At 39.3% G+C, this 23,190-nt stretch overlaps 1 protein-coding gene across 2 annotated transcripts; it reads right to left on the bottom strand.

Annotated features, from left to right (window-relative positions):
* Positions 1 to 713: 713 nt before the first annotated feature.
* Positions 714 to 16,020, bottom strand: LOC147237910 (uncharacterized). Of its 2 annotated transcripts, none has more exons than XM_086156004.1 (5): positions 15,772 to 16,020; positions 6,868 to 7,497; positions 5,734 to 6,064; positions 5,443 to 5,618; positions 714 to 4,111 (listed from the first exon to the last, which is right to left on the bottom strand). In XM_086156004.1, the coding sequence occupies exons 1-5, from the start codon at positions 15,810 to 15,812 to the stop codon at positions 3,889 to 3,891; spliced, it is 1,401 nt and encodes a 466-aa protein (XP_086012130.1). In that variant the 5' UTR covers positions 15,813 to 16,020; the 3' UTR covers positions 714 to 3,888. The 2 variants fall into 2 exon arrangements, with proteins under 2 accessions (XP_086012130.1, XP_086012139.1); XM_086156013.1 differs by lacking the exon at positions 15,772 to 16,020 and adding an exon at positions 13,394 to 13,684.
* Between the last annotated feature and the right edge of the window lie 7,170 nt (positions 16,021 to 23,190).

Raw genomic sequence — 23,190 nt, 5'->3', positions numbered from 1 at the left:
TTTTATTATTTGCACAGTTCTCATTGACTCAGAGCAAAAGAATTTTTATTTTCTCTGTTAGCAAGCTGTATATCAATAATTAAACCATCCTTTTTTACAAGTACATAGCTTTATCGACTGTCAATATGCTTAGAGGGCCCAGAAGCCCATTATTCGTTCAACGTTTACCACAATAACTCTGGCGCATGGAGACAGTCTCTGGCCCCATGGGAAATAACGTGGGGACTAACACGTGGCTTCACCCATAAAATGGGTTTAAAAATTTAAATATTCAAAAGTTGTCATATTGTTGTGTCCACTAAATCAAATATATACCTATTTTATTTAAATACTTTTCAATTGGTTTATTGGTTCTGTCAAAAAAATATCAATTAACATGCTTACGTATCCCTAAAAAATGTGTGTCTTTGTGTATTTCAGCTCTCCTACATATAGATGTTTATTTATTCCTTGTTATGGTTATTTTAATCCTGTTTTTCACAATGGATGGAATGCATTTGATTGTGTTGTTTGCTTAATGAACAATCATGCACCCAATACCATTTTACAAACACCAGGACTTCCCCAAGATTACCTCATGTTGCTGCAAATCACTAGTATAAGGGAACAATTTTTAGCTGGTAGTGTTTGGAGCGAATCTGAAGCCTAAATAGTCATGTGTGATTGATTTTTATCTCATGCTTTGTTTTGACAGAGTGGAGGGACACATAGTGTGAAAAGTAAAACATTATTCATTTAATACATTCAAAAAACTGCCAGAAAATGATTGCAAACAAATTGAAAACACTTTGTAATAAAAGGAAAAAAAAAAAAGACAAAAAAAATTTGAATCAACATAGTGATTGACAACAAAATTAAACCAGTGTCAAAATATTGAGAAGGTTCTGTTTTTTTCATTCAAGACCGAAAATGTCTTCCGGTATTTAGTTGTTTAGTTACGTTTATTCCACATATACAAGATCACTTAGTTCATTTGCTCGTTTCACAGTCAGCCTCTCTGTTGGAATGGTATGTTTCTATTTACTCTCTTCACACCTCAGTTTTTCCCGTGGAGTTAATGACACCTCAGCAGACCAACTTTAAAAGGCTCATTAAACAGTCAAGCGGCTCGAGCGGATCCGTCTGTCCCCCCAATAGCCTGAGACTGCACTTCACTAATAGATTTTTTTTTTTTAAAGCGCAGCAATTGTTGGTCAGTTACTGTGTAAATTTGAGTATCTATTAGATTACCCAGCTCTTTGTATAGGAATAAATACATTGCCCAAATCCTACATGCCACCTCTTCCCATAAATGTTGTATCTACATAAAGCAACGATAGGTTTATTTCACTCGAATATAGAAATCTGATAGGCGTGTACATAAGCAAGTATCCTTGCCTAAGCCCAACATTTAGCAAGAGAAGCGTAAAGTACAGCTGTCCTGACCACTTGCTGAAAGCAGTCTATACATTTACCTAAGAGGGAGAAAACCCTAATCGAAACCTCTGCTCGGACTCTTACAGGCAGACAAATGCTCTAGAGCATTGGTCTGGGTGCTCTTGCAGCTGAGCTGGTGCCAAATGTACTGGGCTACCTTTCCTTTGGATCATGCCAGCAAGGCTGAGTGGGGAGGCCTGCTGCCTGGACGACACAGGGCTTCCATAAATTATCCAGGCACCTTGTGATCTGGAGGGGAAATTCCAGCTCCACTGTCCAGGGGAGGCACAACACAGTAGGTTAGCGGTCCCTGTTTCTAAACCCCTTTCTCAATTGGCGGGAAGATGAGCGCCAGTGGCTGTCCCAGATTTTTGGGAGAGATGTCAAGTCTCACTGGAAAACACTACCACCCACAGATGACTCAGACAGAACCCTTTCACTTTGCCTGAACACAAACACGAGACTTATCCACCTGGCAAAGAGCGGCTCTACCTAATTGGTGACTTAGAGATGGTGCAAGCCATCTCTAGCCCATGTTTGGGTCACCATAGCATTGGCAAAATTAATGTGAATGGTCAGCATCTTCTTGGAAGTTCTGTGCATACTGCAATCTAGGCGTAAACAAAATGCAGCTGATCTTCAGTGCGCCGAAGGGCTCCTACAAGATGCCGTACACGGAATAGCCGTAAGTTGATGAAAGCATGATACGCTTTTATGGAAAACATAACTTCAAGCGGTTTAACTGGGGAAAAAAAACTGGCTTTGGTGCAAGTTGCAGAGCCTTGGTTCACCTGCAGGCTACTTATCTCAAATGGAGCGGTTTAGTGGAATCCACAGTGCCGTCCTAGGTTTGCCTGAACAAGCAGAAATTCCTCCAGGAGGCACATTAGCATGATAACATTTTCGCCTCACTTAGCCTCACTGATAAAATCACCAAACAAGGTTATGGGTCCCTTGGTGCCCTGAGACATGGCTGTCAGCATGACATCCTTCTCAAAGGTGTGAAGGATTTTGAAAAAAAATGTCTCATTGGAAGCACTGAACTGAACAGAAGGAGAGTAGTTAACTAATGCAATGTAAGGACAACAATTGTAGCCATGGCAACCAAAGCCATAGAAAGACATTCAGGGGTCAGTTCTTGTCGCATCGTCTTGTCGTTTCACCCCTCATCAGAGAGGCTTCTTCAGTTCTGATGACCTATGGGGAGTTTCTGAATATAACTGCCAGGTTTTTGGGCGGGTTCAGGCTATGGTGGTTTCTTGTGTGCTTGACAAGAAGATTTTGACAAGAATTCACCATGACCTGAATGATTGAGAACCTCCACAGGCATTCAGGTGGAGCAAAGAGGAAAAAAAGCCCTGATTAAAGTGCCACGGCCTCTCTGCTTCATTACATTCAACAAAACATGGGCGGCATGGATTTGCATGATTTTCATGTGTCAAGATATAGATCTGCAATCAGGTCAAAAAAAGGTGGTGGCCATTCCTGGCTTGGTCCCTACACAGTGCAGTGTCGTATAGCTGGCTGTTTTTCCGAAAAGTTGTTGGCAGCGATTGTGACATCTTCCCTTCAGTATGAATGGCCGTGATATTTATACGTGTCTAATAAAGTCACATTACACGTTAGTATTATTCTAATCATTAACATGTGTGAATTACTAAGACCATACGCTTTCCCAGCCGAGTATAAAACCGACATTTTCGCTGACATAGCCAACATGAAATGCAAGAAATGAACACCTTTACATTTTATGGGTTAGGGGGGTCTACGGGATGAAGCACATTCGCTTATTTTGCAGGGAAAAACCTGAGATCAAACAGGTTTAATTAATTTTTTTTCTCCAATTATTTATTAATCACTTGCTGAAAATTATTCTCTGCATTTTACCCCTTACGGATAAACCATGGGGATTGAGCGCCTTGCTCAATAACACACTAAATACAAAAGCTACCCCTGAAACTATGGCCAACAGAAATGTTCTCAAGAATGATAAATTCACATACGATTTTTTTTTTACTTGGATATGACTCGCATGCAAGAATTTTCGTGCAATACATGCAATTAAGTTTAGTTTCTTTTTTTATTTAAACTCTAGCAATGCTGAAGACACTCACTGAGTTGGCGAGGGGGGGATTCCCTTGTGCAAAAAAGTCAGTTGTTTTTTTGGAAAAGGCAAGCAAAATTATGCAATTCAATAGTGTTGGTAAACATGTAATATTGTCAACACCCCTATGATGCAGCACATGGACTATTATCCATCACCAAAATTGAGCAGCATTCCTAGTCATCAGGTGTTACTGCATCAGTCTCCCTGGACCACAACTGCAGTAGCTGCACAGTGCAAAACAAGAAAAGCTTTCAGGATCAGATGATAATGGCAAACAACTAAAAAACAAACTAAAAAAACCTGACATCATCATAAATGCAATTTGACAGCTGGATGGGTCTGCTTTAACAAGAAACTCTCCCTCATTAGAAAGGTCTCAGCAACCCCACTCTCTTCAGGGCTTTATCCACATTGGGGATCAGTTTCTGTTGGAAGTCCCAGAGTCTTTTATCAACATTAAGCTGCTCAAGAGTTAGAGAATTTTGCAGGGCCGTCCGGACGTGAATGATACGACATACGTCTGGTGGAACACTGTATCGTTCTCCTCTATTCTTTAGCACTTCGTGCACTGAGGTTTGCTCCACTAACCTGTCAAAGAGAGAAATGCATGTATGAGTCAGTCGCAGCAGTCTTCAAATTCACTTGTCCATAAATAGATATGACTAATGTGAAGGTTCCATTAATTCTTTGCAAATTGTGGTTAGACTCACTCCTACAAGTAACCTTCTAACACAAGTGAAAAGTTTAATTAAAACACTGTTTAATGTTTCATTTATTTATTTTTTTTGCCATGGAACCAGTGTCAGTTTTGTCGATTCAGATAAGATACTTTAATGGTTTTGAGATAGAAGTGGTCAACACCGTGCCCTCTTAAATAAATTTGTTGAACAATAAGAGAACATAAATTAAAAACAGCTATGTGATGTATCAAGACAAGCACTCCCCGACACTGTGGCTTGTTGGCCAGTCTACTGTATGTTAGTCATTAAGGGAAGTATTTGTTGTTTATTTACATGTTGATTATTGTGCTGCAGCTAAATATTGTCATCATTAACTATAGCCTGCAAACTGGAATTAGTGGTTGTTTGGTAGCTTGTTGACAACCTAATGTGCAGAACATGACATTCTCATTAGAAGTTGGTTTAGTGGCTCGTTATTCAGTCTGTAGCGCTTGTGTTGCTGAGCTCAGTGCAAACCGAATTGCACATTAATGCTTTAAGCAGGCTTAGACTTTGTAGTGTCAAGATAAATAGGTTCCTCTCTGTGGGTGTGATATTAAACAGAATTCAATCTCACTGGCACAAAACTACCAAATCAGGTAATGAGATGGAAATCAAACAGATCAAATCTTGAAAAGGACATATAAAATATGACAGGGGTAGGATATTGTACAGGTCAGTTTTTGCCTTAGCAAAAAATACCCTTTTCTTTGGAAGATGTTTCCTTATCAGAGGTCATCCTTTGTATTTGTGACAGAAACCATAAGACCAGAACTGAGTCTAAGTGGTCGTCATGTCATAAATCCTGTACGTAGACTTTCCTAGTAGTATTTGATTTTCAGAGCAATATACTTCTATAAATGAAACAGACTCAAACAGTTCCTCAATCATTTCTTACCAGTGGGGCTGAAGTATTTCCAAAAGTGGGAAGAAAACGCTAATATACTTTCTACATAGCAACAGTGATTTGCATATTTGTGGGCACAGAGGTCTACTGTTGGGTCTCTACTGTGTAACACAGGCTATTTAACATATTATGATGGCTTGTGATTGTTGTGGGGGTGAGACTTATTGTAATTAACGCTTTGAGCCAAACTATAAAAGAAGCCGTGAACTATTCTACTCAATCATGTTTTTATGGGATGTCACCTTCAGATACCCATGTTTTGCACTGCATTGAGTGTGAGTGTCTCCACCTACCTTGGGTTGACTATCATCTTATATGGGTGATATATCTTTCTGTCAGGCTCCTCCCTGTAGATGTGCTCCAGAATATTAATTCCTGGTACTCCGGCCCACTGTGGCAGGTGAAACCTTTGACTTGGGTCAAATCGTGTTTTTGGAAAAATGTGGTTTTCTATGTGGAACTCCCCTATCTGGTTGATTGATGGTGAACAAGAAACAGTAAATGAATGGATAAACATGAATGAATAAATAGAAAACATGATCAAATTTAGCTAAAAGTGCTACGTTGAATCAAAGTGACATTACCTTTTTACTCTCCACGTCAATCGCTTTCATCAGCGAGTTTAGGTCGTTGTGTTGGTATGGCATTATTATTTCGTCCATGTCATTTAACAGGACATACCGTGAGCTGTCCATGGATCTATGAATACACTCATTAAGCGTGGTCAGCTGGCCAAAATAATGCAAATCCCCTCCACTTTCGGAGAAGAGCCATCCGTGAGATGGATTCAGGTGCTTGTCGATGGGCCAAGGAACTACCTCGACAAAGCCCTCCTGGCTGTAGCTGTGCAGCAGGCGCGCAAACTCTTTACTGCAACTGGTGTTATAGATCACCACTCTGTCAATGCCCAGCAGCCTGAGACAGGAAAAGCAGACACTTTACATTATTCTCCTCCTTGTTTTTCTGTGGATGTATATGACATAACCATAGTGAAGCCACCTGCTTTGGTCATAAATATCAGGTTGGATTCTTGTTTTTTTTTTCATACCAATGGGGTTACAGATAAGTATTCTCCAGTGATTTATCTAATAAAGCCATATCCTTTTTATGAAAAAACAAAAAACAAACAAAAAAAACAAACAAACAAAAAAAAAATAAGCATCCCCCCCCCCCCCAGTTCATAGGTCATTTTTGGTAGAGTTTTGTTCAGTTCTGGCTTAACAGTTACCCGTTAAACTGAAACTGTGTGGTTTGCCCAGTTACAGTTTATCATCGTTGGACAAGCCTAAAACTACCTCTGCCAATTTGCAAAACAGGGAGGGTAGGGGTTTGCTTTTAACGATCAAGTTGATAACTGTAAAGCTGGTTATCATGGCCTTACAGGATGACAGCAGTACTATTCAATGTTTCCGCCCATCCGCGCCTTTGCGCAATCGCGCACTGCTCCAGCATTCTCCGCGCACAGCGAAGCTCAACTGTAGATAAATTAAACACATTTATTTTATTTTCAGTTCAGCTTGGATTTTATTTCTTGCGCAGCATAGATTTGCTGTGCGCGGAGAACGCTGGAGCAGTGCGCGATTGCGCAAGCAAGCAGCTTAGGGGGAACACTGGTACTATTAGTTGGGATCAATCCCACAAATTCATTTCCAAATATGAGATCTGATGTTTTAACAGTACAGAGGTACGATGTTATTGCTTTTTCTTGTTATGCTCACCTATACATCTCCAGCGTCTGCGCAGCTTGAAGCACATTATTGTAGTCTCCAAACAGGCTTGAGATGCAAACTGTAAAGTTGTACTTGAAGTTTTGTTTCTCCTTCCCAATGATATTGTGGTTCCTTATTGGGAGCCATGTGGGTTTATATGTAGTCTGCTCTCCCAAATCAGGCAGGAGACTGACATGTGTTGGCTTGCAGTTTGGAGGAATCTCACACGTGACATCTGTTGTGACGTACGGAAAGCCAAAGTTCTCCGAATGTTGAGAAATGAAAGCTCCTGTCTTCTTAGCCGATGTGTACGTTCCTGTGCAGCAAAAAGTACAATAAAGTGGCTGGATGGAGTCCTTCTTGAAGATGCCGAGGATGCGTAAATCGGGCTTAAACCCTCTGGTGTTCACATAAGCCGACACCAGCAGGTGCGTTGTGTTTTTTAAAGGGGTGATGGTTTGCGTAGACACGTGCAGAGGAGGGCAAATGTTTTGATGTTCATATAGCTTTGGAACAATGCTGTCCTTAGGTGCTCGAAAAGTGATGAAGATGAAGACGATGGTTGTGGCAGCAAAGAGAATGAAAACATTTCTTTTTAATTTCTTCTGCATCCAAAAACGAAAATTATACATTCCTAACCTGAGGAAGAAACAGGAAAACACCATTAGAGCCATGACAGGAAAAAAAACAAACAAGTGACAACAGCCAGGTACAATTGCACCTAATAATAGATAAATTAAATTTTTCTCCATCTTTTATTTGGAGGTCATGTTTAGCGGTAATCTAGATCAATGCCGAACTGGTCTTAAGCTATTATTCTGATGTTTAGACGACGTGCAACGACCATTATACAAGGACCACTGTGCCATCGTGCAACAACCGTTATGAAACGCTACGCTTTACTTGAATGTGCAAAGCGCCGCACGTTTGTTTTTATCTTTACCCTTATATATTTCATATAGAAGGTTATTTCCCTCTATATTTTTCATAAACCCCTTTGCTTCATTTTATCTTATATTTTACCTTGTGTCGCTGCTACTGGCTGTCTACACATTTCGTTCCATTCTCATCTGAATGGAATGACAAAAGATTCTCGATTCCTTGTATTCTTGACCACAGTGCAAGCAAAAAGGCTAACCAGTAACGGAATGGCTCTGAAAAAGAATGACCAACTTGCTGTTTTTTAAATCAGATTCTATTACTTGGTTTAATAAATCCAATGTTTTCCAATCTCTTCTATCATACAGTCTACAGAAGAACTGACTGGCCATTGACTTGGATTACATTAGTTAGAAACACTTTACACTGAGCAATGGTAAGATCTAATACATTCTAACAGTAAGAAATTCATGATCCTTAAGATTCATCGATTTGTATGAATAGAAGATTTAAAAAACACATAAACACTTAATGGTTTTAAAAGCTTCGACATTCTTCATGCAGCAATTAATAATAAACCATCCTTTTGTGTCGTTAAGAGAAGATCTATGGGGATTCCATCCTCCCAACTTTGTGGGAACAGTTTGGAAGTGGACCCTTTCTTTTCCAACATGACTGTGCACAAGTGCACAAAGCAAGATCCATACAGACATGGATGAGAGTGGTGCGGATGAACTTGGCTGGCCTGCTTTAAGTGCTGACCTCAACCCGACAGAACACCTTTGGGATGAATTAGAGCGGAGACTGAGAGCCGAGCCTTATCCTCAAACTTCAGCGTGTGACCGCACAATTGTGCTTCTGGAAGAATGGTCAGAAATTCCCGTAACACACTCCTGAACCTAGTGGACAGCCTTCCCAGAAGAGTTGAAGCTGTTATAGCTGCAAAGGGTGGACCAATGTCATATTGAACCATATGGATTAGGAATGGGATGTCACTTAAGTTCATACGCGAGTCAAGAGCGAATACTTTTGGCCATATAGTGTCATTGAGAGACAGCACTCATCTGTATAGTTGATACTGGGGAAATGAGTCATGTTGATAAATCGTAGTCCTGTTCATGTTGAGGCTTCATAGAATATTTCAAAGAATTTTCATGCAGAAACAAGAACAATGAAGGTGTCCTGTACTTCAATATGGGTGATGTAAATACATAAATTAATGAAAAAAATGAATAAATTGTTTGTTTTTTCTTACATATTGTTAAAAAGTACACATTATCACCTGTCAAGATAGAACAGGCTGTTAAACATCTATGTTGAATAAGCACAAGTCAACTAACAATTCACCATTTGCCAACACGGCTCACTCCACACCTACGTATAATAATATTAATGCATGTTATTTGATGATGCCTTACTCGAACCTCCAGGCCACTGATCAAACATGCGCATATTGTCACCTTCTTAAAATAATTTCCTGAGTCATTTTTTGACTTCTTTTTTTTTTGCCTATGTCAAGTCCTTATTTAACATATAGCTCTTTTTTTTTTTTAAGTAAAAGAGAAAAAGGCTTAGGCGATTACAATGTTACAGGCGAAATAAGGCGAAATAATGTTGTGACTAATTTATGGACTTTTTTTGGGCTAACGAGATTCATGCCGCCAAAACTTTTAGCGTCGTTACACGGACCAATTAAATTACTGTGAAATTCTGAGGCTGTTCAATTCTAAAACTGAAGAAGACCACTTAAATGCTTTTAGAGTGCAGGAGGAAGACGAAGATGGCGATCAGCTGGAGTAGGACAGAGCGGGGATAGAAAATGGATGGATGGATGGATGGATTTCTCCGTGTGTTATTTATTATTTATGTTTTTCATCAGCTGTTTTACAGGCACTGTTTGAGAAAAAAAACAGTTCCAGTAAATATTTCTAGCGGTTACGAGTATGTATTTAATTAAAAGCTGAAAAAATGTTTTTCTGTGGAACATCTTTCTATGTAAATATCTTATGTTACAACATGGACAACTATGGCGTATAGACAAATGTGTCCAATATATGCACACATATTTATCTAGTTATTATGAGCCGGTGTGGGTTATATTCAAGTGTGCTCAACACTCCAGAAAATACGGTATTTTAAAAAGATGATGATATAACAAATGCAGCAATGTTGACAAATATGAACGACAACTTTAATTTTCAACTTGACGTGCTTTCCAAAAGGCATTCCTACTAAAACTTAAACTGGGGTAAGTTGGATTTCGACTACTTTTAAACATAACAGGTTACTCGGCAACTGTATATTTGGTCCTCCATCTCTATCTCTGGTGGTTCTGATGCAATAGCAATTATAAACACATCACATATCTTATCTAAACAAGATACACAGAAACAGGATAGTGCTAGCAAAAGTTGTTGAAAGGCCTGCATGTGAGACAGGTTCAGCGATGGCACAAGGAACAGACTGGTTGGTCATTTCTTGTGCACGTTACAGTAAATGTGCACTCTAATGTTATTTTGTTAATCTTATGTCACCGTGGGAAAGTGAGAAACGTCTTCTCGATTCTTCTGTGTGTCTAGTACACGCAGAGACATTTACAATAAACCTGACTGACTTGGGGATTCTGGTCTTGATGTTAAAAATGTATTTGCATGCTAATATGACTTCTGTGAAACAGTTGAAGAGCAATTATGTGGAGGTTGTCAGTCATCCAGGTCATAGTGAATTCTTGTCAAAATCTTCTGATACAAAAAAAAACTGATACAACCCAATGAACATACACACAGGCATTTAATACAGAATGTGGTGTATGCTGTCACTTGCACTGAGGATTGTGATGATGTCTACATTGGAGACCGAACAACTTTTGCACAAACGGACGGCCGAACACAGGAGAGCCACCACTTCAGGACAGAACTCCGCGGTTCATCTACACCTGAAGGACAAAGGCCATTCTTTTGAAAACAGCAATTTGCAGATGACACTGTGATCTGTAGTGAGAGCAGAGATTAGGTTTATTTCAGGTACTTGGGGTCAACAGTCCAGAGCAGCGAAGAAGAGACACATTCAAGCAGGTTGAAATTGGTGGAGAAAAGTGTCAGGGGTACTATGAGATAGAAGACCATCAGCCAGAATGAAAGAAAAGGTGTACAAGACAGTGGTGAGACCAGCGATGCTGTACGGCCTAGAAACAGTAACAATGACGAAGACAGGAGGCAGAGCCGGAGGTCACAGAGATTAAGATGCTAAGGTTCCTGGATAGGATCAGGAATGAGTCGATCAGAGGAACAGCACATGTTTGATGTTTTGGACAGGTCAGAGAAGCCAGACTGAGATGGTTGGGTCATGGACAGAGGAGGGATAGTGAGTATATTAGTAGACGGATGCTGGAAGTGGAGGTCTAGAGGAAGACCAAAGAGAAGATTTATGGAAGTAGTGAAAGAGGATATGAAGGTAGTTGGTGTGAGAGAGGAGGATCCAGAGAATAGGGTTAGACGGAGAGGGTCAATTCGCTGTGGGGACTCCTAAAGGGAAAAGCCTAAGGGAGAAGAAGAATGTCCACATTCTGGCCAGAGAAGACAGAAGGTTCAAGAGTCAAAGAAGCAATCTTTGTCAAAACAGAAAAGCCAACCCAAAATCAGACATTTGAAAATCCCATCTCTGAACAGAGGATGGGGACCTCAGAAGCAACCTTTCACAAACGTACTGGGATCAATATCAAGACGGGTTTACTTACACGGACCAGGCCAATCTGCACCATCCAAACAACTAGGAAACATTCACCACCAGAACCAGCTCCCGGTAACTTCCACAAGAGCCTCAGTTCATGTGATCAAACAGGCTTCACTCCTATGTTTACCTCTACCTTTTCACATTCCGATCCAGGTAACAACCCCCATTAATCAAACAACCCAGTTAGACTAGTTTCTGCCCATTAACTTGTTCATTTACATAACCTAGATATGACCAAAAACCCCGCAGTAAATTCTGAAACTCCCCACAGGTCATTAGAACTGAAGAAGCCTCTCCGATGAGGGGTGACGCAACTTCAAGCCCAATTGTCACGACAAGAGTATTCGAGAAAAATTGAAGAGCAAATAAAAACAAAAAAATTACATGCATTCGAAAAAAAGCTTCCGTCAAGAGTGTTAGGCTTTAAGGCGTCACATACCTCAGGCATGACTGAGGAATTATTAAGAAAAAGCATGTGTTTGGTTGAAAATACGGTAGAGATAGAGATAAGTCAGAATGTATGCACTCTCATATGAAATAACTAAAATGTTTGAGTTTGTGTTAATGTTTTCAGTGGAACAGAGCTCATTCTTGCCTTTGGAGAGTTCTCAAATCTACTCATACAGGGTTTGGATGTGTGACCACTGAATACACTTTAGAAAAGAAATATTAAAGACATTTGTTTCTGAAAATGTAAGTGACAAAATGAAGAAACAAAACATTGCAAGTGTGTAACACTGTGCAAAATAAACCTGACACTTTGGGAGTGAATACTTGTTTAAGCAAAAAAGGTCTGTATTAAAGTAGACAATGAGGTGTGTGCCTTCATCTTGATGAATAGGCTGTCCCAGTTTTTCCTGAATCAATGTTTTGAAAAGAAAAAACTCCATTGTTGTGGATTTGTTATAAAGCAGGACCCAGATGCAAACTTTTTAACAAAAAGGTGACATTGCAGGGGTTATGCTCTGAAGTTCTGTCCCCTGAAGGGCAAAAAAACAGGAAAAGAGGAAGTTCTGTATTATTTTATAAGTCTATTGTGTCATGCGCGTCACATCTGATTCAGTTGCTCTGAATAAGTACGTTCTGCATAACAAGTTCCGGGACAATGCACCAATTTTGACTAAGAATACTAATGTGTGTTGCCCCAAATGAAATGGCTCATTCGCATGAGGTATAACCATCCAGGATGCTGACAGATAGGTTTTGTGGTCAACAGTCTCTGATGAAAATAAAAACTTAAGGTTTACAGGAAGGGGTAAGACTAGGGTGGAAAACATGGGTGGCTAGATCGATATCTACATACATGAATAAACACTGTTGGGGTTTATGTTGATGCTTGTTTTCTGTGTGATATAGGGATTGCTGGGAATTTTTGGTGCATGAAACTCGTTTTTTTTTTTGTTTTTTAACTGTAGTTGAGCAAGAAGAGGCGTGCCTGTGGCCAACAACAGCTATTGCTCATTAAACAGACGTTTTACCATCAACCGGATGTTTCCTCTGACTAAAACGTTACAATGCAAATAGAAAAATGGACAGGTTCAACCTGATGGAAGGAGAAAAAAACGTTTTCTCACATTTTGGAATGTAGCTGCACAAGAACGTTCGCAAATTGCATAAGGACACAAACATCCTTGCTTCGCACTGAATACTTGTCAATCGAGAGGCAAACAGAGTACCTGACGGATATTCCAGCATTAAAAAACTGCAGATTTCTTATTTAACCACACAAGTGGATATCACATTTTTACAAGTATCTCGACATCACGTTTTGATGCTTAGTTTTTTTTTTTAGATATACTTATCAGGTCTAAATACGGCCAAAGAGCAAAGAGAAACTAAAAAAAAATAAAATACAGTGTACCAAATAAGAGCTTTGGGTCGCAGGGGTGTCAAGAAGCTATTGATCCTCTGCTTACGGACTTACGGTTATTTGACGAGCCGTCATTCCTGCGCTTGACAGCGGCGCCAAATCCGAGGTGTGTCCGGGAAGGAGAAGACGTGCAACGCTTTTTTCCACCCCGTTGAGTGTCGCACCGTTTTCTCGCCCTTATCGCCCACTTTCTGCTTCCGCGCCCCCCCTGCGCGTCTCTGCGGCTCGATCAGCATGTTGCGATCTGGGCGTCACCGGCGGTGATAGCAGGGTGGAGCGACCGAAACGGCAGGAACTCAGAATGATAATAATTAAAAAAAAAAAAAAAAAAAAAATTTAAAGTAATTTAATCGCAATGAAAACAATGTCTATTTATGTCGTTTCGATCGTCTGCCAAGTCGAAGCGATCGTTTTTTTTTTTAAGCACTTTGTTTTTTCTATTTTATTCCGCCGCTGTAAAGCCGCGCTGGTCACGGCGCCGCAGAAACACGAGTGGATCCAAAAAAAAAAAAAACGAATCAGTGATCGATTGTTCGTCACTACTTGAGCCGGTACACACACGGTGACCGCCCAGGGGTTAGTCCCGTCCAACACCCGAGGATCAGAACCGTACAAGGTACAAAAAAAAAAGAAAAAAAAAAAGACATTTGTAGTTATTACTCCTGTGGCAATGAATTATTTAAAATTGTTTTGTTTTTTGGGGGGGATGGAGGTGGCACAAAGTACTCAACACTGGATTACAACAAACGGTTTTTTTTAAATCTATTTTTTATTTTTACTCATTTTTTAAATATATGAACGGCTTTATTATAAGCAAAATTCAATTTGCAGACTGCTGTGTACCCGTGGGAGTATTTGCAGTTTATCCAGCTGGTACTTTGCAGTGATTAAAATTAAAATAAAACGTAATTTTATATCACATTTTATGAGCAGCTTTAAGCTTTTCACATAAAAGCACATTTCTTTTTTTCCCCCCTCAAGAAATACCACATGGGAAATTGTACACGAAATGAGTATTGGCCACTCACACCAAGAGTGCATTTATCTGTGTGACTTTGTATTGACCTCTTTTTTTGTCCTTGTTTTTGAGATATAATGTTTGCGCAATTTTTTTTTTTTATCTAGAATATTGTTAAGTACTCTGTGAGGAAAGGTACAGCCAAATGTTTGATGAGAGTGCCATTTCAATGCCTGTGGACTTTGTCAAACTGAGAAAAAATATAAATGCTTTAAGCCATGTCTTTACTTGTGAATCTTGGGTCTTTTTTTAAAAACCACATGGCACAAATCCAAGTGAAGTCTGGTGTCAATCTTAAATCCCCTGGGGTTCAGTCAAGATTCAAATGTAAGAAATAATTTGCGGGTGTGGAATCTCCAGGTAAAACAAGGCTACAAGCATTTGATTGTCCTTTTTTTTGTTTTTAGTTTGCTGAACCTCTGTGTCGCCATAGCATTCACAGTCATGACTCAGATCCCGAAACAACTCATCCAATGAAGAAAGCAACCCTGTAAGGTCAGTGACTTGACTGAAAGTGCTGAAATTTGTGGGCATGAAAATTATTTACTTTGCTAATTTCCTAAAAATGGCCATTGACTGGAGTGCCTCCAACTTTTATTTATTAGACTGCATTTAAATAGCACCTATTTTACCTTGAATCCAAGAGCTCCTTAACACCTCTAAAATACTTTTAAACACCAAATAGGGTTTAATACTCTTTAAGCCTTTTTTTCTCTTGCGATATGAGTCATGCAGATGATTTAGATGGGAAAGCATTCATTTCCTTCATTTGGTTTTTCAGAAATCATGTCATACAGTTTAGTTTCTGATTTCTGTGGGTCCAAATGTTTTTCACGCTTATGGGTTTACTCAGAATGCCTGCCTGGAGTTAGTGTAAGTGAACGCAGGGGTATCCTCACATTTTTTTCACAAAGTCACAAAGTGTGACTCAGATGCATTTAAGTTGCGCTGCGCCAAAATAATAAATGGAGATACAGCACAGAAGTCTCCTGGACGAATAGGAAAAATAGATGAGTAGTCAACATGAACAGTGTTTCTGGTTGAAATATACTGCTCAAAAAAATAAAGGGAACACTTGAACAACACAATGTAACTCCAAGTCAATCACACTTCTGTGAAATCATAGTGTCCACTCAGGAAGCAACACAGATTCATTTTGACTTGTTTTAAGGACATTACATCAAAGGTGGATCAGCCTGGAGTTTGTTTTTACACTTTAATTTTGAGTGTGATTCCTAATCCAGACCTCCATGGGTTGATACAATTGATTTCCATTGATCATTTTTGTGTGATTTTGTTGTCAGCCCATTCAACTGTGTAAAGAGCAAAGTATTTCATAAGAATATTTCATTCATTAAGATCTAGGATGTGTTTTTTAAGTGTTCCCTTTATTTTTTTTGAGCAGTGTACTTACCCAGGATTGTCGTCTCCCTTTGCTTTTGCTGTTATTTCCATCAATGCCGATTCCTGAGAAGTGCAGGAAAGAGTCAAACACACATTACATCATTTACTGCTAAGTCATGTATTCACATGAAATACCGCGGAACTAAATGTTCCTTAAAATCAAGGCACTTCCCTGAACACACAGGAAAACTTTGACAGTATTTGAGTGGAAGCGTCATCTATTTGCAAATACCAAGACTGATATAATACACCTTGATACATTCAATTAGTCATTTACTGCTTATCCTGCTCTGGAGCCTATCCCAGCTTGAACGGGGGGCGGGATTCAGCACAGACCATTCGCAAGTCAATCACGGGGCCGTATATCGAGACAAACAACCATTCATCGTCTTATTCGCATGGTAATATAGACATATGCAACCTTTCCTGGAAATTTCCCCGTCTTGCCGTGATACAGGTGTGCTAAACCACCGTGATGCCCTCACACACTTAACGCCCCCTAAATAAGATTTCAGCATTCAGTTCCACTGCCGTTTCTCTTTGCAATATACATGATCAATGTGATCATGATCAAAAAAACAAAGACTTGAGACAAAACGCAAAGAGACATTAAAAAAAAAAGTGACTAACATCGGAGATGATATTCCAAGCGCTTCCTTTTGATCTGCATGATGCTCTATATTTAGCGTTCAGACCAACTGGTGCATAAAAAGTGCCTCATTAAAGAACCACATTAAATGATTTCACCCTCATTTGATAGTGAGTCCAGCTTATTATGAGGATTAAAAAACAGTTTCCCACCAGCAGACAGCCCCCCCAATGCACTTAATTGCGCTTGAATCGCACACATTTACGAGGAAGACTTCTTTGCCCTTCAGGGCTACCAGATCAGATTGAACAGGTTGCCCCAAAACAAAAATTAGCCTGAATCTCACACCTCAGTGCACATCCTTTTAAAAACACTGCACGACTATAAATGCGTCACGACCATATATAATTAAACAAAAAGTTAGAGAAATGGGGCAAACCTGAAAAACTATTGCATGTAAAACAGTTTCGTACTTACACAGTGGCAGGGTTATTATTTTTTTAATATTTTATTCTATTATACTTGATTGATCCCTTGCGGGAAATGATTTCTCTGCATTTAGCCCGTCTTGGATGAACCACGAGCAGTTGGCTGCCATTTAGCGGTGCCAGGGGAAATGCTTTGTGTATATTCTGTCTACTTGTCTTATACTTTGATACAGTTTATTTTGTGTTGAGTCTACTGTATATGTCAGTTTTGTTTTGTTTTTGTCAAAAGTTAATGAAGAATGAATACTTTGTACTTTCTGTACTTTGTAGTCTGTTTTGTTCCTCATTCCCACACGAGCTGCAATTTTCTTTGTTTCTGCAGGCTTTTAAATACGGGATTTTCCCTGCGATATCGTGTTGCCAACTGTTTATCGGCATTTGCAAATACTTTTATGGTGACATCGTAAAAGCTCCTTTGTTTTCATTTCTTTGCCAAAACGTAAAATGAAAGAATAATCTGCCGAGTGAGGTGACTCCCTGTTATGAGCTCTCATCATTACAATTAGACTCCATGCGACCTGCACTTCTTCTTAAAATGCAGTCAGGAGTGATAAACACCATTTATGAACCTTACTAGCATTTGGCTCCAGTGTTAGTTGTGTCGTTTTCCCAGCACGCACAAAGCTGGTGATTTCAGGCCCGCAGCAAGATTTTCTTGGGAATGGAAATACGACAATGTTTCCCTGGAAATGTCTTTATGGCTAAAAATAAAGTTTGAGCTGGGAGTCATTTAATTTTTTCATTTCCACAAGTGTCCCTTTGCACACTCTAAAGAGCCTCAGATGCACAAAAATACTGCTTGTCCTATGATTGCAGCTGCAATGGTTACTGGAGGTGCGACTAGAACTCAAGCACTCTTGTCTCCAGATAGGAATAATTGTTGTTAATGCTGAGCTGCAGGATGTGCAGTCTGCTAAAATTTGGCGGAATAAAGAACTGCTTCTGCAAAAGTAAGACAAAATAATCAAAAATACAACATGTGGAGGATGACAGATACTCCTGTTGAAAACAATTCTAAATCTGGAGTAATCAGAAACGAAAACTGTCTGAGACGCAAATGTTTTTGTTAATGTCATTCATTACCTTAGCGAATCACAAAACTGTTTTCTTTGTTAAAAACAGTTTTGTTCTTTCGATATTTGTACTTTTTTCATATATACATCTTTTTAATCGTGTTTTTTTTTTTTTAATCCTCCTGATTGACACTGAATTTTCAACACATCACTCATCTGATCTTAGAAATAATAACTAATTTTCATTCATTTTGTGTCCAAATGCCTCATATTGTCCTCCCTTTTATTTTTACCACATTAGCATCTGGCTTCTTCCTTTCCAGTATGATATGAAAAAAATAACAAATATTTTTATTCTATAAGTTCTTCACTTTTTAATTCTCGTGATCTCTTGGTGCTGCCCCATTGGTTGGCGCCCTTGGATGCTCACCCGAACCCTCCAAACTAAACCGTCACACCTTTGGCAAAATGTTAAAATGAGTACACTGAAGTAATTTGAATATTGTAAACCAGATGTACGTTAGTCCCGCCCATCCATCAGCCCCCACCCTGACGTCTGCAGCTCATCCCTCACATCAGGGATCAGCTTGTCATAACTGCTCACATAGATCTTCTGCTGCACAGAAGGAAGGTTGAGTGTAGCGTGAATAATATAATACAGTGAGCGATGAGTTTGGAATTGCTCTGCAAACTTCTCAGGCACCCGTGAAAGTAATAAATGAGTGTGTGTGTGTGTGTGTGTGTGTGTGTGTGTGTGTTGGCTGAAATCAGATTTTATTGGCGGGTGTTTCATTCAGATCCCACATACATGTGAACCTGATTCCCCGCAGCATTGGGCCATTTTTTTTTATTAATTTCCTCGAATTTATTTTCGGGGTCCGTGCAGTGTGAAGAAGAAACCTATCAGCTGGCAGACCTCCAGAGATTGAAATCTATTGTTTATGACTGAGATCCTGGAAACATGGAATGATAACCTTCAAAACAGAGAATGGATATATATGGATGGAGCAGCACCTGTTTTTTTTTTTTTCTTTTTTCGCCTTCGGTAACTGATTTCTTCAGTCTCCTTATATATTAAACAGTTTTTTTGTTTCTTCTTTTACTTAGTCAGGTGTCACACTATTCGATGGCTGGGTTCCCACGATCCTTTGCCTTTCTGCGACGTCCTTGAGCCATCACACACAGAGGGGCTGCTTCTCTTGCGCTTACCATTAATCTTACTAGTGATGATTGTTTTCTCCAGTCCACTGCTTCGAATCGCATGTCCAAAAAAAAAAAACCTAGCCTCTGCTTCTTTCTTTTTGTACTTTATTAATCCCTTGTGGGAAATTCCTCTCTGTATTTCACCCATCATGGATTGATGGGTTAAATGCAAAATTTGCGACCGTCTAGAAGTACCAGAGGAGCAGTTAGGGGTGCAGTGTCTTGCTCAACCACACTAGGAGGAGCCGGGAATCGAACCAGGAATGTTCAGTTCCAAGGACGATCGCTCTACCCCGCCCAGCTCAGCTCGCTCCCAAATTTGTTCAAAAACTGAGGGTTCTCTCATCTGTAAATCTGAGGTTGTTCACTCTCTCCCGTCTAATCTTTACCCCTCGCTTGAACTCCTCCACCTCTTTCATAATCTGTTCTGCATCAATGTTATAAAGAGGAAATCTTAGGAAATTCTGGAATTCATAGGGAGCCTGACTCCTCTCTATGTTAAACCATTCTGTTTAACCAGCTAAAGTCCTCACCGTCTGTTTCGTGGCTTCGTTCTGTTAACCGCGTAGTTAAATCTGTGGGAATTCATTGGAAATGACAGCTTCGGAATCAGAAAGAGCAAGTGTATCGTTCTGAAGTCTTTTATGCTTAATTTAGAAAAAAGAAAAAAAGAAAATGTCATTTACATTGATCTCTCTGTTATATGCTCTTCTATTGCTTAAATTTTTATTATGTTTATTTAAATGCCTCTAAATGTTCCCTTTTTCTAAATGTAATCTTACATCTTCTAAGACAGATATCTCTCCAAGCTTGTCTTTTTGATAATTCTTGCGTCCTTTTTTTTTATTTTGTCTGTTTCAAGTCCCCCTACTGAAGTGTATTTGCGAATTTTGTCGCCGTACTGTTTTATTATTTATTTGTATTTGTCTTATTTAACCTCCGTGCTCTGCACCTTGAGCTTCGCTCTTGTGTGTGAAAAGCTCTTTACAAATGAAACTGCTCTAATCTAAACTTGACTCAGCTTCACTAATTAAGGGAATTATTCATTTGGCACTTTTTGTTCAATCTGGTTGTGGCGCCTTGACTTGTTTTTTATTCATCCAAAAGGCTTTTTTAGTTCTTCCAGACCATAGGGCGGTTACAGGATGTAACCGCTGGGATTGGTCATTGTTCCGAGTTCCGCTGGTTCTGTCAGCAAATTCTTTTGTGTGTTGTTTTGCTGAATAAATCCCGACATACAACGCCGTGTTGTGATCCGTCTCAAGACGGACCTGCAACCACATAGCAGATCAGCCCGCACCCTGGGAACCACCCGCAGAGATCTGAAATCAGAATCAGCCTTATAGGCCGATTACATCCACACATGCAAGGTCAATAGTCACACCTTGTGCTGACATGAAGTTAAACAATGACTGGACAAAAACATTGCAAACAATACAAAATGGAGAGGTTAAAGTCTACAAGTAGGCGAATCACAGTAACACGATCCACGACCGAAACCCTTTCTGCCCTAGCCTCTGCCCGAACTGAACTAGCCAGTTTCTTTGGTTTTGCGCAATCTATGCATTAGAATTAAAATGTCCTGTTCAGGTGTTGGGAGGAGTCCCTGGAATTCGTGCCTTTGTCACCCACAGGACACACAACTACTCACACACTAAGATAAAAACCCCATTTAACCTTGTTGCTGCACAATGAGTCACCTATTAACACATTTTCTAAACTTGGACCAGCTTCCGAGCACTAACCCATTGGATGAGAGGTGAAACGTCTCAAAAAAAAGAATATATATATATATATATATATATATATATATATATATATATATATGATGTTGCCGCAACAAGATGATTTGATCATGATTAAGCATGACCTGGACGACAGAGAACCTTCACAGACCCGTTACTTGACACTGTGGAGCATGAAATGTCATAGCATGACAAAATAAGGGAAAGGGGATTAATAATGTCAGATTCATTTCCTGCAGTGACAGTGGTCTTTATGGTCTTTCACTGCTGTTTTGCTTCAGAATCGCTTTGAATTCATCATCCTGGCGGATGTGTTTGTCCCCTAAAGGGTGCCAAGTTTTACACTGTGACTGTGTAAACAAATGAGAAACACAAACGCAGAAACAAAAACACGCACGCATCGACTACAAATGAACCGAATATTAATTTCAATCATTTTATCAAGTCTTAGTTTAGGGTATCTCCCCATTCTTTTTAATGTTTTTCTTTAACCAAATGATGACATGCTGCCCTGAAAAAACAAGACTTTTATTGGAGCCGTTTCAATTTGTCATTAAATGCTTTTATGAAAACACTCTTACTGTCTAAAACAATCTCTTGACCTCTTTTTCAGCAAATTATGCAGTGAAACACTCCTTGCCGTCTCCTCAGCATCCGGGAAATTGACAAAAAGCTTTAATGTTTTTCAGGTAGAGAGTGTTTTGGGTGGAAAGTGTAAAATTGTCAGCTTTTGTCATCATTTTGAAAAATGTGAACATTTTTTCAACAAAAAAATGACTCATTTGATAATCAGGTTCTAACTGAAAGTTGTTTTTTTTTGCTTTTTATGTATTCTGTCATTCAGTCATAAGCCATTTCCTTCACTTGTTTCCAATACTTGTAAGTTAGCTATATTTGATACAGATACTTGGGATACCTTTTGAATGTTTTTTGAAGTACTTTTAAAGAGCTCCATCTGCTCAACTACATTTATTTTATGAACTCTATACACCCACCCATCCACCTACACGAAAACAAACACAAGAACTTATATCTCATAAAGTCCTCATCCTATCTGTGAAACAGACCATTTAATGGTTAATCTTTTGCCATTTATATATCGTGTGGTAGTATTACGTAAGTAACTGCAGTGCTCAGAGTAAGACTGGCATCCAAAGCATCCAGCATCGTAGGATGAGCAGTTGTTTCCAAGTGAGTTATTTCCATCCAGCAGGTGACGCCACAGAACCAGCTTTAACCTGAGGGCCGAGATCTGGCATCAAATGGGCCCTGGGCGGGTTTTATTTGTTAGAGTGACCGTAAATACAACCATCATTGATTTCAATGGTTTAATTATATAACTGTCAATATCAATTAAATCGCAAGGCAATGAACAGGCTGTTTACCCTTGCACAAAAGGAAACACCTGTAGTCTTAATCTGTTGACAGTTTACAAATTTATATGCTATTGTTCTTAAGAGGTTCTCTGGTTTCTGGATTGATCTGGCAGAGGCAAAAACGAGGAATGAACATATATATACGTATATATATATATATATATATATATATACATATATACATATATACACACACACATATATATATAAATGTATATATATGTATATATATACACATACGTATATACATACGTACATATATATACACATGTATGTATATATACATATACATACATATACATACATCCATGTGTATATATATATGTACATATGTATATACTGTATATACATATGTATATATATATACACACACACTCACACACACACACAAACATATATATATATATACAAATATGTGTATGTGTGTATATATGTGTGTGTATGTATGTGTGTGTGTGTGTGTCTACATATACATAGATATATGTATATGCCAATATATTTTTTATGCGAATACATACGAAAATATAGCACATACTGTAAACACTGCATATATGCATACGTATACTGCATTTCTGTATGTCTATGTGTAGTTCATGTGAGGCGGTTGTGCTTACATCTTTATGTTTCACACACACGTCCTGGGGACAGAAGGCGTCACCGGTTTTGTTTTATAGGTCGTGACTTGAGAAGCTCGAGAACCCCCCTGCTCTGTCACTCATGACACATGACGTATTGGAGCCTGGAACATTTGTCCCTGCAGGTGGTGCTAGAGGGTGAGTGGGAAGCCCAGTTTAGTGAGGAGAACGTGCCTAACAATTAGTGAAAAATTGAAAGTCAGGCCACCTGCGTGGCTGTTAAGCATCCATTGACACACGGTGAACCTGAATGCAACAAAAACACGAAGCATCTGAGGACATTTTCATTTTTTTTTCCCTACACCTCTACATGCTTCATCTGAAATAAACAAAACAGGGAACTAATGAGCTGGAAAGAGTGTAATCTCAGTTGGAGGAGC

Source organism: Fistularia commersonii, chromosome 1, assembly GCF_037954325.1.
Source record: "Fistularia commersonii isolate RoL2024-O1a breed Wild chromosome 1, RoL_Fcom_v1.0, whole genome shotgun sequence".
Lineage (NCBI taxonomy): Eukaryota > Metazoa > Chordata > Actinopteri > Syngnathiformes > Fistulariidae > Fistularia > Fistularia commersonii.
The sequence above is the reverse complement of the archived record's forward strand: the minus strand, read 5'-3'. Positions and strand labels throughout refer to the sequence as shown.

What these genes read in the sequence shown, in the direction of transcription:
- LOC147237910 (XM_086156004.1), bottom strand. Translation starts at nt 15,812, where the DNA reads ATGGAAATAACAGCAAAAGCAAAGGGAGACGACAATCCTGG. An exon ending in CAGACGCTGGAGATGTATAG is followed by an intron (nt 6,065 to 6,867) that starts GTGAGCATAACA and finishes TTCCTGTCTCAG; the next exon opens with GCTGCTGGGCATTGACAGAG. An exon ending in TTGACGTGGAGAGTAAAAAG is followed by an intron (nt 5,619 to 5,733) that starts GTAATGTCACTT and finishes TCAATCAACCAG; the next exon opens with ATAGGGGAGTTCCACATAGA.